The sequence below is a fragment of the Chenopodium album genome, chromosome 7 (assembly GCF_948465745.1).
Source record: "Chenopodium album chromosome 7, dcCheAlbu1.1, whole genome shotgun sequence".
Taxonomy (NCBI): Eukaryota; Viridiplantae; Streptophyta; class Magnoliopsida; order Caryophyllales; family Amaranthaceae; genus Chenopodium; species Chenopodium album.
The window spans coordinates 73,301,863-73,319,088 of record NC_137840.1 but is presented as its reverse complement, the minus strand read 5'-3'; the positions used below and the strand labels follow the sequence as shown (position 1 = coordinate 73,319,088).

Below are 17,226 nucleotides of genomic sequence, written 5' to 3'. Positions count from 1 at the left end.
CTTAGTTTATACCAGATGTTTCTTCCTATTTTTGTGAGAGGTTCCGGTTCGATAGGACCATTCTCCTTACCGATTTTAATAAATAGATTAGAGTACTGTACTTGATATGTTTGCTTAACTTAAAATTACTATGCAAAAATCGACTCACATTGACTTTAGGAACTTGAATTTATTGAGTTATTTCCAAGAAACTTTTAAAAAATAAATAAATCAAAACTCCACAATTATGCTACTTTTTGTTAAAATTCCTTATATACCGTCTACATCATACCTTAGATTAAACATACTCATCATGTTAGTACTCTCAATTTTTTTTTTTTTTTTTTTTTTTTAACAATTATGTAATTTAAAAATGTCTCAATGCATTTCTATAAATATTAATTTTTTAAATTTATTATTATTATCATGATTTTATTACGAGTATGATTTTACTTTAAAAAAATTCATCTGAAAAGTGTCCATTTAAAACATTTTTATTGATTTATTTACTGGTTCACCGCTGTTTATCATACTACGGATTAAAGTGGAACAACCTTGGCTTGGTGGCCGTGGCGGACTGGGGTAATTTCGTCCGTCTGAACCTCTTAATTACTCGTCTACTTCACTAAGGTACCAACACACTGAACTTTATTCACCATTAATGTAGCTCTTCAATTTTCCCCCATTTTTATCAATCATTTGATCTATTTTATAGTCGAAATAACATATTTCAGATGCAATCCCTAATTAGGACAGTTCGATCACAATGCAGAGTAACCTCGGATTCTCTCTCCTCCATTTTGGTAACTGCTTTTTTTTTTTTTTCTTCACTTCCGCTTGTTTATTTTACTGAATAGCATGATTTTATCGATTTAGAGTACTTTTTTAATTTTGTGCGTAAGCCCTAATTTATGAATTGTAGAGCATGTTGCCTGAATTTAATTCAATTTATCCATTTTAGTAATTTTGGAATGTATTGGTTTTATTTTCTTGATTCAATTGCTCTAGCTAGTATTGCATTGATTATGTTAAAATTGTGGCTGTTTTGGAGGATCGACTACGAAACTGCAAGATGAACCCCTACTGACGCCCAAGTTAGTTTCTAAACAATGAATAATTTGAGAGTATTTAAGCCACATTTGGTTTGTTGTAAAACATCTACCATGAAAAATGAGTTTTCATGGAAAACCACAATTGCCAATTAGATTTCCTTTGCTTGGTTTCTTACAAAAAAAAAAGTTAGGGAGAAATTGAATTGGAAATAGTAATCGAAAGGTGAGGATGGATAAGAGGAAAATTAAAAGGAGGTAAGGAGGAAGGAGGAAAACGGGTTTTCCTTTTTTTGTAAAAGAAAATGTTTTTCACCACTGGGAGTGTAATTTTTCATAATCGGGAAATTGTTCTCCATCCCTTCAGAAACCAAACAAAAGAAAAATGGGAAATCATTTTTCATGAAACATTTTACATTAAACCAACACACCCCTTCTCGTCAAAAAAAAAAAAAAAAGAAAAAAAAGGTAACCAACACACCCTTAAAAGGGGTATATATAGTTAACTATGTATGTAGGAAATCTTTGGCCCTTGTGGTGTACTTGACACTTTGTGGTCTTATAAGGCCTTTCTTGCTCATTGAGCTTATGTGGGCCGAAGTACTTTTAGGCTAAAATGGATATGTCCATTTTAGTACCCTAACAATCTTCAAAAGCTACATGCAACTATTCTAACTGATCTTCCTAATCATTTGATGCAATGGGAGTTGTGGAATGGGAGGGAATCCTATATAACAGTCATATTTCTCCTTGTTGGGGAAAGAAGAGGAAAGCCTGACAACTCAGACTTTGACGGAAGCCTTATGTTCTACCTAGTGGAGTTTTCTTAGTCAAAGGGGTTGTTAATGGAGTACAGGCTACTTATTTTCTGGTATAGGAGCTGGGAAGTTACTAAGTTATGAATGAATAGGTGCTGAACCCTGCCTTCCAAGGTTATGTTATGCCTGGTGCAGCTGAAGTTGTTGAAAGATTATCCTTTTTACAGTTTGACAATTCTTGGGTTGGGGGATTCAATTAGTCAACTGTTGTGTAAATTATTTAGGTAGAGTAATAATGTAATATACTAATATTATTTCCTGATAAGGGGTAATAGGCTCCTCAACCCTCTTGAAGAAAACAATTTACTCACAAATGAGGGTAATAGGCGAGGTTAGTAGATGACTACCGACCAGGTTCCACACTTCCACACTTAGTATTAACAACCATTATGATCACTTCTATAGTTCTATGTCTTTTTTTAGTGCCCAGATTCATTCATATGCCCTATAATTTATATCCTCCGAGCATGGCCTTGATTTCTCTCTCTCTCTCTCTCTTTTCTTGAGTGAAACTTCATTTTTCTAATAATAACTCTGTTCCTTTCAATGGAGGCTGGATGTGAGAAATTGGCATGGTAAGTCACTGCTATGTGACGTTGTTGCTTCGATTGTCTTAGGTTAATTACTTTCTTCTCTCTAAGACTTCCATTGTGAACAGTTTGAATACTCTATGGTGCTTAACTACCCCACATCTCCTTCTCTATGTCCAATTTTAGCGCATGTCTGTTTCTCATTCCTTAATTTTGCTTAATATAATGATACGGAGTACATTTCAAGGTTGAATATTCTGACCGTAATATATGTAGCTAACTGTAGCACTAATTCTTTGCTTAGCTTCTCAATAAAAAGGAAAAAGAGAAGGGTAATTAATTACAACGTGTCTTTTTCTATTTTGGATTTGTTTAAAGTTTTAATGGGTTGGTTATATTTGAATTGTCACAGGGAGGGAAACTTGGTCATGAATGTGCTTCAAGACATGGATACATTGCACCTTCGTTAGCTTGCTTCAGTGGAAGTGCAAAGTTTGGTGCTTTTCATGAGGCTGTTTTTTCTCAGGGTTTTCTTCACCGGAGCTTTTCTATTGCTGGCACTCCTGCAGCATCAATTACACAGGATACTACACCTGCTGAAACTGATGTGCCTACTCGCATAAAATTCAAGAGGCTTGACAAAACAGCTAGGCACATTATGCAGGTATGCATGCTTTCACTGCATATGTCTTTTACGAGGAAGTTGTGTTTACTTGTTCCTTACAACATTCTGTCAACAGATTCTGGATAAAGAAGCAGTTGAAGAGGTAAGGGGACAGAGAGAAATTCCTGATATTAAGCCAGGGTATATTATCCAGCTCAAATTGGTATGTAAAATTTGCTGGAGGCAACTATTGATCTTGCTAACATGTTGGGATGGGAACTCTCAATAACATGTTTTGCTTTGGTGTGTGGAAACAGGAAGTTCCTGAGAACAAACGGCGTATTACTACAATAAAAGGCATTGTTATAGCAAGACGGAATGCAGGATTAAACTCAACCTTTAGAATACGAAGATTAGTTGCTGGAGTTGGGGTCGAGAGTCTTCTTCCAATGTATGTAACTTTGGAATACTTCCTTGCAAAATGAAATCTGTTTCATCCCACAAACTTTATGTGTTAATTTTACTTTATAAAGCATCAAGTTATAGACTATTACACTATAGCTGGGCAATACCAATATAAAGTCTTTCCATTCATTAGCCTGAGACATCAGGCTGGGTCCTATTACGAGCTGAGAATAGTCCATCCAAGGCCAGTAAGATTAGGCCAAACACGCCAATACACGAAATGGACTAAAAAAAATCTACACGGGATGGATTACATCCACAATGAATGGTCCAACCACCACTTTTCTTGTGTGTGTGTTTCCTTCCCTTTTCTGGCTCTCCCTAAAACCACATTTTCCCCATTGAATTTTCCTTTCATACATCGCTACATTGTTCCTCTTTGGTAATTGAGATAAGAGTATACAAGTATTATAGTGACTTATAGATGTGAGATTATTATTCATCTTTTTAATGACCTGTGATTTGATGGCAACAGGTACTCACCTAACATAAAGGAGATTAAAGTGCTGGATAAGAAGAAAGTGAGGAGAGCCAAGTTATACTACCTTAGGGAAAAGATGAACCCTCTAAAGAAATAAGGGCGGACTTTTTTTCAATTGTATTGAGATCATATGATTTGCCACCTAGGGAAAACCAGGGTTCTTCACAAAGATTGCAAACTCTTTGTATGTGAAATCAATGGTAATTTTTCTGTGGCATCTTTAGAATGGCAGTACCAGATCAGTTTTGTGAACATATCCCAAAACCACTTTATTTATGTCAGTTTGTTCTGCGTAATCTCTGGTGTATAAAGAGTGCAATGTCATATTGAGGTTTATCAATGTGGTTAGTGAATCTGATCATCGGATGTTGACAATATTTTGCTGTATGGCGTTTATTAAGCTGCCGGAGTAATAAAATCTTTTGCTGCCTCTTGATTTCATACTGTGTTAATTTACTTGGAAGTTAAATAATTGCATTACAGTACATTACATGTATCTCGGCTAATGACCACAGCTGTCATATTGGTACTATTGTTACTATACTACTATGGCACCTGCCAACTCAACTTGAGGACCGGAAATGAATCAAGACTCAAAGCTGCTTTACTTAAGCTGAAGTAAAAGGTTCAAGTGCAGATGCAGAAGTGAAGGTTCAGGTGCAGATTTGATTCCTATAACATGAATCCTTCTCAGAAAGGGGGAGCCAATGACGAAGAACTGAACTTTTTTCGGTTATTTACTTACATGAATGTTCTTTTGTGTAAAATACTTTACGGCATTTTAGTTGCTGGCCTTGCTGCTGCTTGTTTTTGGGCCATAGTTCTGTCTTTCATCCTCTAGAGATACTTACCTGTAAACCCAAATTTAATGTATAGCTAGCTATTTGTTAAGCTATCATACAGGTATTATTATTCTTATATTTAACTGCACATTTTAGCATAAAATTTTTTAAAGCTAATTTAGTGTTGAACACTTGAACCACCCTTATATATGAGATTACTACAGTGCAACATATAACACATTACATAGTTGCTCATTGAACCACCTTGATGTGCTAACAGTTTCCTTGATGTTTCAGCACAATATGTCTTTCATATAGGACAACTTATGCCTATGTGCAATATTGTGCACCTGTCTTGGTGTAGGTTAGTATTATTGCGGTTCTTTTTTTTTTTTTTTTTTTTTTTTTTGCGCGTATGAAAAAGGCTAACATGGATCAACCCTCAAGGTATCAGGCGCCGTACAAACAATGTATGCTCGTCCCATGACAGATTGACAGGCTAGTCCGGGTCCTGTTGAATGTACTCCGTAGCAACATAGTCCGAGCCTTTGAGTCCAATATTACATATTTACATGATAGTGAGGTTAAATGTAAGCATGTAGCTCTAGTATTAGCAAATTCAAAAACGGTGACACGCGTAACGTTGAAGTCAAATATTTTCCCGTTCTCTCTAGTTATTTCTGGTTTTTTCTTTTTTTTTTTTCCCGTTTACTTATTTTCGCGATATATATAAACAATTAAACACACGAACATTTTCGAACAACAAATTTTCAGGAGCTTGTTCCTCTCTTCAGAAACTTCCCATTTCTCCAGAAAATCCAGAATTCTATCTTCAACTTTAAAGGTATTTTCTCTCTCTTCAATTTAGGGTTCTAAATCCTGTAATTTCAATGATTTTTACATGCTTCTTTGTGAACCAGAACATCAAATTGAAGTCAATTTTTGTTTACTTGTAGTTGTAGTTCATAGAAATTTTTGTTGCAATTTGTGTGAGGTTGTTGATTATAAGCTTGCATCGTTTTTTGTAATGTTTTTTCGTGAAGTTCATTGAATTGAATTGAAGTAGTTTTTGCAGAAAATTGATTATCAGTTTATACTAGAATTTTGTGTTGCAATTTGTCTCAATTTGTTGATTGTATGCTTGTACTTCGTATGTTTTTTCATCGTTGTAGCAAATTTGAAGTTTTAATTAGGTGATGATACCAACAAGCTGGAATAGCTCAGTTGGTTAGAGCGTGTGGCTGTTAACCACAAGGTCGGAGGTTCGACCCCTCCTTCTAGCGTTTTTTTTTTTTTGGTTGTTGTTCTTGTTGTTGTATTGAATTGGCATGTGGTGTTGACAATGTAACATGATCAAAGACATAGGATAGATTGACTTATGAACTAGACCAGAGGGATTATTACTTAGAACTGGGGATTCTGACTTGCTGAGTAAGGTTGAATAAACAAATTCCAAATAGTTATAGTTTAGAATGTATGTGAATCACCTTAAGCGGTTGACGGTGTTATTTGAGTGGAAGTACAGACTACAGAGTACACCCTTAAAAAAAAAAGAAAGATGTACAATGATCAGAGAAATTATTTGTGTTTAGTTTGGTGGAAATCAAAAGATTTAGAGTTTGTTAACTTTGTTTGGATAAAAAGGGAAGGAAACGAAGGGGATGGAGGGGAAGAGGAGAGAAGGGAAGGGAGGGGAGGGATAAAAAATGAGTTTTCCTTCCAAATCTCTCCATTGTTGGAGGGATTAAATTGCTTACAAAATAATTCCTTCATTTCTCCCCCTTTCAATTCCCTTCATTTCTCAATTATTATCCAAATGAAAGATACACCATCCATCCATTTCCCATCCCATCCCTTCCCTTCTCTTTATTTCCTTCAATCCAAACACACTCTTATGCTATGTTTGGATAACAAATTAGAAGGGAAATGAAAGGGAGGGAAATAGGAGGAAGGGGAAAGAAGGGAAAGTGGAGGAAATGATGAGCTCCATTTTCCTTCCAAATCTCTCCAATTTTGAAGGGATGGTCTTTATTAAAGGAGGAGGGAAAATGGATCCTTCCCTCCCCCAACATATTATCTAAACAAGGAAGTTTGTCTCCATCCCTTTCCCTTCCCTTCCTTTCCTTCCATTTTTTGTTATCCAAACATAGCCTTAGAGTATTGTTACATATCCAGGTTTTTCATCTTGAGGTGGAGGTATAGAACCAACAAGGGTTTCACAGCACTTGCAAACAGTTTGATACAAGTTGGGCGGGTTGATAAATTTATGTTGTGTCAAACTTTGAGTAGAAGCAGCCATAGTGTGAAGAGTGAAAGTTATTCTTTTGCATTTGAGATTTAAGTGTGAAGTCACTGATGACCATGAATTAGCAATTTGAACATTGGATATGTGTTAGAATATATTTTCATAATATATTCTATATTGTATTTATCTTGTATTTATTTAGTTTCCTTAGATTACTCAATTAGTTTGTTAAATATGCAAGTCTATCTTTATCTTCTAAAGTTAGCAAAATCAGTTAGCATGATTATTGCCTAACTAATAGCTTGTACATGCTGTATATATTCTTCGGTTTTGTTAATGGAAAGATCACGGATCATATTCTTTCATGGTATCAGAGCATGGTACACTTTTCTTCCTTTTGATATCATTCATAGTGATTTATGGACTTCTCCTATTGCTAGTTATTCCGGTCATCGTTATTATGTCCTCTTTCTTGATAATTATAGTAAATTCTTGTGGACTTTTCCCATTGCTAAAAAATCCCAAGTTAAGCAACTATTTTTATCATTTCATGCCTTTGTAAAAACGCAATTTGAAAGAAACATAAAAACTTTTCAATGTGATAATGGTACGGAATATATTAATGGCACTTTTGATCAATTTTTTTGAACAAAATGGTATGTCTTTTCGCCTTTCTTGTCCCCATACTTCCCCACAAAATGGAAAAGCCGAAAGACACATTAAGTCCATAAATAATATTATTCGAACCATTCTTTCTCATGCCTCTATGCCCCTCACCTTTTGGCATCATGCTTTACCTATGGCCACATATTTACTAAACATCCTACCCACAAAAGTATTAAATTACTTCTCACCCGCTCAAATTCTCTATCAAAGTGATCCTTCTTATTCGGATTTGCGTGTTTTTGGATGTTTATGTTTTCCTTTGTTTCCCTCCTCCTCAATAAATAAACTCCAAGAAAGGTCCACTCCTTGTGCCTATCTCGGTCCGGCTCCTAATCACCGTGGTTCAAAGTGTTATGAAATGTCTAGTGGAAAAATAATTATTTGTCGGCATGTGCGTTTTGTTGAACATGAATTTCCTTTTTCTAAACTACACAACACACCTGCCCCTCTGATTATTCAATTTTGAGCAATAATGATAATATCACTTCTACTGTTATGCATTTAATATCTCAAAATTCTCTTCCACAACACAATCAGCCCACATCAACGTCCCTTTCTCCAACTGGGCCGCAGTCTCACACGGGCCCAGTTAACTCCCCTTCTCCTTCTCCTCAATCTTCACCTGGGCCGCAGTCTCACACGGGCCCAGTATCACCGGACAGCAGCCAGCTCGCTTCACTCAGCAGCAAGCTCCTGCTCACTGTACTCCTCCACCTCGCATGGGCCAGCAGCCCACATCTCCAACTCCCACAGATACAAGTCGTCTAGTTGCTCCTATTACAACTCCTACCCCTCACTTAACCGTTTCCCATTCCTCTTCTCGACCTACTAATCCTATGCTACATCGTATGACAACTCGATCAATTAATGGCATAATAAAACCCAACCCAAAATATTCTTCCAATTTACTCCATACCACTTCAGCGGATATTTCTCCCATTCCCAAAAATCCCGTTAGTGCGTTACATGATCAAAATTGGAATAATGCAATGTTGGATGAATATAATGCTTTAATTGAAAATAAGACTTGGGAATTAGTGCCCAGGCCGCCTAATGTGAATGTTATTCGGTCAATGTGGATTTTTCGTCATAAATTTAACGCTGACGGTTCTTTTGAGCGTTATAAGGCTCGTCTTGTAGGTGATGGCAAAACCCAGCAGCAGGGGGTTGATTGTGATGAAACTTTCAGTCCTGTGGTCAAACCGGCCACAATTAGAACAGTTCTCAGTATTGCTCTGTCCAAGTCTTGGCCCATTCATCAAATGGATGTCAAGAATGCTTTCCTACATGGTCATCTCAATGAAACAGTTTATATGCATCAGGCGCCTCGTGTTTGTCTTTTGAAAAAATCCTTATATGGTTTGAAACAGGCGCCTCGTGCCTGGTATCAACGATTTGCTGACTTCGTTGCTACCATTGGATTTACTCATAGTAAGTCGGATCACTCTTTGTTCATTTACAGGAATGGTACTGATATTGCATATGTCTTGTTGTATGTGGATGACATAATACTCACGGCGTCATCTGACCGACTGCGTAAGTATTTTCTGAATCTCCTGGGTTCGGAATTTGCTATGAAGGACTTAGGTCCTCTGAGTTATTTTTTGGGAATTGCTGTCACTCGTCATTCCCATGGTTTATTTTTATCTCAGAAACAATATGCTGCAAAAATTATTGAACGTGCAGGAATGTCTAACTGCAGCTCATGTCCTCCCGTCGACACAAAGTCTAAACTTAGTGTTAACTCAGGCTCTCTTTTTGAAGATCCGACTACGTATCGTAGTCTTGCAGGTGCCCTTCAGTATCTCACTTTCACTAGGCCTGATATTTCTTATGCTGTGCAGCAAATTTGTCTTCATATGCATGCTCCGACAAATGAGCATATGAGTGCTCTTAAGCGTATAATACGCTATCTTCAGGGTACCTTATCCCATGGTCTACATTTGTACAAGTCATCTCTTGACAAACTTCTCTCTTATACAGATGCAGATTGGGGTGGGTGTCCGGACACCCGCCGTTCCACCTCTGGTTACTGTGTTTTTCTCGATGATAATTTAGTCTCTTGGTCCTCCAAGCGACAACATACTCTTTCCCGTAGTAGTGCAGAGGCAGAATACAGGGGTGTTGCTAATGTTGTTTCTGATTCTTGCTGGATCCGAAACTTGCTCTTGGAGTTGCATTGTCCTATTCAAAAGGCAACTCTAGTTTATTGTGATAATGTGAGTGCGATATATTTATCAGGAAATCCCGTGCAACACCAACGCACTAAACACATTGAAATGGATATTCACTTCGTCCGTGAGAAGGTATCTCGTGGCGAAGTCCGTGTGCTACATGTCCCGTCTCGTTATTAGATTGCTGATATTTTTACAAAAGGGCTTCCGCGCGTATTATTTAATGATTTTCGGGACAGTCTAAGCATCCGAACACCTCCTGCTTCGACTGAGGGGGTGTGTTAGAATATATTTTCATAATATATTCTATATTGTATTTATTTAGTTTCCTTAGATTACTCAATTAGTTTGTTAAATATGCAAGTCTATCTTTATCTTCTAAAGTTAGCAAAATCAGTTAGCATGATTATTGCCTAACTAATAGCTTGTACATGTTGTATATATTCTTCGGTTTTGTTAATGGAAAGATCACGGATCATATTCTTTCAATATGTTGCTGAAAGCAAACTGGTTTTGTTAAGTAACTGTTGATGTCTTTTACATATTATCAGTCTAAGAATTTTCAGCCTATTTTACTTGCTGCCGATCCTCCTTAAGTGTCGCAGCATTTAATCTTTATTTTCATTTTCTTGGGCAATTTTCTGATCTAACATTCTAAGCCCAGCCTTGTCGTTAGATATGAAGTTCTTAAGTTGAGGATACTGCTGTAAAAAGCAAGCCTTCCTTCAGTTTTCTACTTTATGATCTTTCTTTCTGAGAATTATATGTTGATATTTTTTTTATATCATAATTTGCTTTCTTAACCTTAAGATTTACTTGTATTTTTGAAGGGTAAAGATGCCGAACGAGAGGCAGCAGAGTGATTCATTTGACATTTTTGGTGGTTTTGGAAACTTTGGAGATTTTGGTGGTTCCATATTTGGGAAGAATCCTTTTGATGATCCCTTTTTCACCCACCCATTTGGCAGTATATTTCATTCAAATAGTTCTTTGCGTGAGTCTCCCCTAGTGGTTCCACCAAGTGGACCTACCATCAAGGAACTTTGCTCTGATGATGAAGTAGAAATGGAGGATAATGATGAAGAAAGTCAGAATGCCTCTAGACCTGCCAATGAGCCTTTTGTTGATCATCCAGATGATGAAGCTGATGGTAATTCAAGTCTATCTCTGTTAGAGCTTCTGTTACTTGTGTTCTTGAGTCTTTTGAAAGGACACACTTGTCATTTTAAGCTGTTCGAACGAGTAGAATAGTCATACTCATATTTTAAATGAATCCAGCAAAGTTTTTCTTACTATTGGAATATCTGTATTGGTTTCTTGTAGCAATAGCAGCTTTCTTTTCTATATATCATCAGTTCACTTATAATGTTTGGCACTTGGCAGATAATAAGAAACAAGTAAACTATAGGACAGACAACAACCGGAATGGAGGAGGCTCACAGGCACAGTCATTTAAAGTCCACAGTTGCAAAGTCACATATGGAGGTGTAGATGGAGTGTATTACACTAGTTCAGCTTCCAGAAGAATGGGAAGCGATGGAGTAAGTGTTTTCAATATTTTGCATGTGACATAAATTTAATGTCTTTGATACTAAGAAAGCGATTTTCTTTTGTCCAGATGATCATGGAAGACTGCAAAGAGGCTGATAAGAGAACGGGTGAAGCAACACACAGGATTTCGAGGGGACTTCATGACAAGGTATGTGTTTGAACCTCAATCACCTTCATATATGGATGTTTATGAGATTTTGGTTTCTAGTGTTGTTCGACTTGTTACCATCTGTGGTTAATTATTTATTCAAATAATTGTGGTAACAGAAGCATTTATTCTGAACATGTTTTTATAGGGCCATACAGTTACTAGGAAGCTACATTCAGATGGCAAAGTGGACATGCGGCAAACACTGCATAATCTGAATGAAGGTAAGATCATTTATTGACGGCAAATGAACCCTTTAGCTGGTAGTTGGTCGTGAGTTGTTGAAAATTACTTTGTTTTTTTTTCTTTTTCCTACAAATTTTTCCAGATGAACTTGGAAGCTTTGAAGACGCTTGGAAAGGCAATGGTGGCAAGCATCTACCACCAGGTACTGGTATGTTCAGCATCCATTTATCCACTGTCTTAGTATATGGATGATAATATACAGTTCACTTGTGTCTGAAATAGATCTTGAGTGATCAATATCAGCATGTTGAACTTGGAGGAAGAGGGGGAGGGGGTTGCTATATTACTGGATATTAGACTTTTGTCACTTGCAAAAGCATAAGTGTGACTGTCGTGTGCCTAGTGTAGTTAGGACTGGGAAACTTTCATGCTCTGTATATCAGTCAAAAGCCTCACAGGATTTTGTATATTCTTGTGATCAAAAGGATCCGTAGCGTTCAACCTTCTGTAATTTTGTCTTCATAAACTGCTATTACCATATGAGATACTGTGGGTGGGATTGGTGAATCAAATCTTTGGGCAGAAGATGATCATACAATTCTGTCCTCATAACTCGAGATTCAATTATTACTTCTGCAAAATTGTGAAGATAGATTAAAATTTCTAGAAGCCGTTTATTCTCTTAAGAATATCAAACACATTCTATAATTTCACAAGTTCTTATAATCTCATCCATGATGTTTCTAGTTAGTTTTGGTAGTACGCCATGTTGCAGGACTTGTAGCTTAAGTTGACCGAACCTGGACTAGATTAAAATTTCTAGAATTCAGTTATTCTCTTAAGAATATCAAACACATTCTATAATTTCACAAGTTCTTAAAATCTCATTCATGACGATTCTAGTTAGTTTTGGTAGCATTACATGTTGCAGGACTTGTAGCTTAAGTTGACTGAACCTGTGACAATTTTCTTCTATAAAGATGCAGGATCTAGTGGCATTGGAGGGAATCGAATGTCTGACTGGGGAGTAATTCACCTTCCATCTACAAGGCATAGGGCGGGAGATGCATGGGGGAGCAGGCCCAACAATGAAAAAGCGGCTGATACTTCCAAAGGCCAAACCAAAAAGGTGATCAGGATCCCCATAGACTAGCTCTAGATCTCTACATTTCAATGTAGAACTTGGGTTTACCCCGGGTTGTCAACGGAACTGGAGGTTCGCAGTCACTTTTAGGCATATTCATGTATGGTATCATACTACCATGGTGTAATTTAACATGGTTGGATATTCTTTACAGCTATCGCTTTATAGTAGAGTTTGATTGGGAGATTTTATCCATCTGTTTGAAAGTGATTATTCTAACTGTTAGTTTGAAATGGTGATTACTGATGTAGTAAGATTCAAACAGCACATTAAAAACAATACCAACAAATTTCAACTAAGTTGATAACAGATATAGTATGAACTTCTAACACAAACAAAATTTAATCCAAGACTCATAACTTCATTTGCCTACTAAATACTGTTATTACATAGGACTGGTACGAGTTACGTAGAGTATAATCGATTGCATACAAAGCCCCGATTAGGGTAAACATTAAACAAGGCTCCCATCTTGTACTAATGACGGCATCAAAAGTTCGTTCATAATTGTATTATTAATACAAAGCCCTGACTTTTTTTTTTTTTTTTTTTTTTTTCTTATCCATTATATTAACGCAGTTTTGGGTAATAATACTTTTGCATAATTGAGCAAAGAATAGGGCAGGGCAGAGCAAAACAACTCGAAATAAAGAATAGGGCCTAGGGCCTGTTCTCATTGACCGAACTGAGCTGAACTGAGCTGAACTGAGCTGAGCTGAACTGAACTGAACTGAAATGAATATTTTATAAGAGAAGGAAATTAGGAGTTGAACTGAGCTGAGCTGAGCTGAACTGAGCTGAACTTAACTTAACTTAACTTAACTTACCTTAACTGAACTGAACTGAACTGACCTGAACTAAATTTCAACGTAAGAGAACAAGCACTAAGTTTCTTAACACATGATTGTTACAAAATAATCAAAATTCTTTGTTGGCATGTGATGAAAAACTAGAATTAAAGTTGACTTGAAAAAGAGTAGCATGGTGAAATCTATTTTGTCAGTTGGAAAGATTTCAATCTATGAATATGGAAAAGAAAACAATTCCCAATTCGAAGAATAGGACATTTATCCTTTTAAAGAAAGATAAAATTAAACAAGGGTTGGCTCACAATATCAAGATGCATTAACCTATTGATTCCTCTTGGATTTCTGTGTTCATTGTCGGGCTCCAGCCTTTACCTTAAGCTGTGTGAAGTTTATTACTACTTGTATTGAATATCTAGGAAATTTCTTCATCATTTTCAAAAATAATAAAGCACATAAAGTAAAAGCTAAGAAACGGATGTCAACTTCCATTTTTTTTTTTTTTTTGGACTATTTTCTACAATAAAAATATATTAAGGCTAAAAACAGCTCGTTGATTTAACATAAAGGAGTATATTTAGAAATGAATGACATAAGGATTATGAGAAAATAAAAGGAAATTATTGAATACCTCCATATTTATTATTTTATTTATTATTTTATTTATTATGATAAATTTACCAAAAAAAATTCAAACATGTATTAAACTATGTATTGATTATTATAAAACCAAACATGAAAGTGAACATTAAGTAGTAATTATAGTATTCCGTGATAAATAATTTCTTCAGTTTTAAATTGTTAAATGTTTGTTCATGAGCAAGTTTTATAATATGCATGATGGTTCAAAATAATCCATTTGACCATTCTCAAATATCCTTATAAATCCGGATAGAGAGCTTGTTCATTCAATTTATTCGCTTTCCTTTCCATTTAATTTCAGTACAAACAAAACTTGCACCTACATTGGATCTTTATGTAGATTTTGTGAACTTTAATAAACATGAAATCTATGAACTTAGGGCTAATGGTATTGACTAACACAAATTTTATTCTTTTGTTGCAAACAGTTGACTATTATTAATTTCATCGTGTGACTTAATTGTAAACATCAAATATGGACCTATATGGTACAAACCAAACCGGCTACTTTTGGTCGGTTATTGTATTTAAATTTTCACAGGAGAATATGTTAGCATTCAACTGAAAAAAATAATAGTTTATAGTTATAATGCTGATGCAATTTTATAATAAAGTATTAAAATTATAGAATTTGGTAGGTCTAATATTGGACATAACAACGAATCCTTATGAATATGAATATATTTGGTAGCCAATAGATCAACTTGTTTCATATACTGCCAAAAAATAATTATGTGTAGTTTTGATTTTCATAATTGACCACTTAATTAATTAGATATTCTAACATCTATGAAGGTCACAAAATACTAATTAATGTGGTCTTAATTAATGTAAGGATTAGATTGACAAATTTTGCAGCATCATTTTAGTGTGGTTTAGTTGGCGACATGTTCTACCTGAGCTTTATGGAGTTGTTCTAATGTTCTTCATGTTTAATTTCTTGCATTAATGCATTTTTGAGTTTTACTATATATAATTTTAAAATGTTTTATCAAGCTTAATTACTAGAGTAAAATTTTCTTCATTTCTAATACCTATATATGTTATTAATTCACGTGAAATAATCCAATATTGTAATTGAATACAAAATTTACTTGATCAAACCTTAAAGTGTCTTTGTTCTCAAATGCTAAACCTAATCTAGTACTCCGTGTTACTTTAAAATAAATATCTATGGTTCTTAAGAGTGCAAATTACTTCAATTTACACTTAATTACAGTTTGGTCTGGTTTGGTTTGATTTGGGTGTCAAACCACACTAAACCAGACTGCGAATACCCCTAGCTAGAAAGATATGGTTAGTCTATAAAGAATTACAAATGCAGTGACGCAGATGGCATATGATTGATTTCAACACCCTCTAAGTTTTTAAACGTCAAATCCACGTACACTGGTGGTGGTCGCAAACTTTAATGGTTACATTTCCTTAGTTGCAAGTCATTATAAAAAAGATTATCAATTCATCATTCTCAGATATTTCCAAACTCATCTCAATAAAAATTCAGGTTGCAGTATGGAGTAGTACTAAACATTTAGTAAACAAATAACTGTTGGTCAGCACGTTAGTTGGTAATGGCTCTAAAATTAAAGGTCCTTTTCTTTTAATAATATGGAAAGAACCTGCCTTAGTTGCTTCCCAAATCTAGGCCTCTTTTTCTAGGTATATATACCCTTCTTATATCTAGTCTTCATAACTTCACTTCAACCTTAAACTTCTTAAAAAACAAATATATTCAAAGCAAATTAATTAGTTGCATCAACACATTTTATTACAAGATTTTACACCAAAATGTCTCATTGGTCTGCTGAAAATGCTACTAGAGCTTACCTCAGAACCATCAAGATGGTGAGTTTAGTATATATGAAACTTTTTTTTTTTTTTTTTTTTTTTTAAATTATCAATTTTTAATATTTATTTGTAATTTTTTGGTGTTTAATTTGAATAAAGTTTGAGTCTTTGTGATTAATCTTTATTATGGGTTAATTTTGCAGGGCAAAAGAGGCAAAGAGCCTGATGTAGCAGAGTTCATATCAGCCCTAGCAGGGGGAAACAATGCTCAACTTATGGTGGAGGTATGTGGGTCCATTGCAGGCCCAACTACCTTGGGCCTTGTGGCTGCAGCCCAACAGACTGGCGGGCGGGTGGTCTGTATCTTACCCGGGTCAACGGAGCTCCAAGCATCGAAATCACAGTTGTCACGTTACTTGGACCACGTCGAGTTTGTGATAGGGGATCCCCTCGACTTGTTGACTAATCAGTTTAAGAGTGCGGATTTTGTGACTATCGATTGTAATATCGATGGTCACGAAGTAATTTTCAAAACTGCTCAAAAAGGAAGGATTCAAGGTAAAGGCGGGGCATTAGTTGTAGGGTACAACGCCCAACATCTAGTGCCCTCGTGCAATGAGTTAGGGGGTCATTTCTTACCTATCGGAGAAGGGTTGTTGGTTAGCAAAGTGCCTAAAAATCATGGTATTCGGGATTATAATGGTAATGGACTCAATACAAAGAGGAGTAAATGGGTAGTAAAAGTGGACAAATGCACTGGTGAAGAGCATGTGTTTAGGGTAACTTCCCCTCAACAAAAAATAATTCAAGCTTGATTGTTTAAGATGTAAATATTTAGGATTACGTTATGAATCGTGATGCAAATCTAGCTTTGTTGTTTTTGGAAAAGCTTAGATGTTTGCTTCGATCTTTCGTTGTTAATTCAATCAATTAGGGTCTATGGATAAGGAACAATTCTATCCATAAATGTAGCATTTCTATTTATGTCCTCTTGCATATTTGTATTAGTTTCAACAAATTATGTACACCTTATATAAAAAATTGTTAGAGATTATGTACTAATAAGATTAGCAACAATTGCACAAATCTATGTAGTACTCAAAACAAATGTATAAAGTTACCATATCTACTTGTAAGCATCTTCAAATTGCAATGACAATACTTTTAT

At 35.6% G+C, this 17,226-nt stretch overlaps 3 protein-coding genes and 1 non-coding gene across 7 annotated transcripts; all 4 read left to right on the top strand.

Moving 5' to 3' along the window:
- The first annotated feature begins 490 nt into the window (after nt 1–490).
- Nucleotides 491–4,350, top strand: LOC145638479 (uncharacterized). The gene is made up of 6 exons (XM_081689446.1): nt 491–609; nt 714–782; nt 2,789–3,040; nt 3,117–3,203; nt 3,298–3,431; nt 3,921–4,350. The coding sequence occupies exons 2-6, from the start codon at nt 714–716 to the stop codon at nt 4,021–4,023; spliced, it is 645 nt and encodes a 214-aa protein (XP_081545572.1). The 5' UTR covers nt 491–609; the 3' UTR covers nt 4,024–4,350.
- Nucleotides 4,351–5,397: 1,047 nt separating this feature from the next.
- Nucleotides 5,398–13,020, top strand: LOC145638478 (uncharacterized). Of its 4 annotated transcripts, none has more exons than XM_081689442.1 (7): nt 5,398–5,552; nt 10,624–10,943; nt 11,177–11,334; nt 11,412–11,492; nt 11,641–11,716; nt 11,821–11,886; nt 12,659–13,020. In XM_081689442.1, the coding sequence occupies exons 2-7, from the start codon at nt 10,631–10,633 to the stop codon at nt 12,829–12,831; spliced, it is 867 nt and encodes a 288-aa protein (XP_081545568.1). In that variant the 5' UTR covers nt 5,398–5,552; nt 10,624–10,630; the 3' UTR covers nt 12,832–13,020. The 4 variants fall into 4 exon arrangements, with proteins under 4 accessions (XP_081545568.1, XP_081545569.1, XP_081545571.1 ...); XM_081689443.1 differs by lacking the exon at nt 5,398–5,552 and adding an exon at nt 6,517–6,953; XM_081689445.1 differs by lacking the exon at nt 5,398–5,552 and adding an exon at nt 6,531–6,958 and having other exon boundaries at nt 11,821–11,880; nt 12,665–13,015.
- Nucleotides 5,918–5,991, top strand: TRNAN-GUU (transfer RNA asparagine (anticodon GUU)). The gene has a single exon. It is a non-coding gene; the product is annotated as a tRNA-Asn (tRNA).
- A 2,955-nt stretch (nt 13,021–15,975) lies between the features above and the next one.
- Nucleotides 15,976–17,107, top strand: LOC145638477 (uncharacterized). Its single transcript, XM_081689441.1, has 2 exons — nt 15,976–16,115; nt 16,262–17,107. The coding sequence occupies exons 1-2, from the start codon at nt 16,059–16,061 to the stop codon at nt 16,871–16,873; spliced, it is 669 nt and encodes a 222-aa protein (XP_081545567.1). The 5' UTR covers nt 15,976–16,058; the 3' UTR covers nt 16,874–17,107.
- The last annotated feature ends 119 nt before the right edge of the window (nt 17,108–17,226 follow it).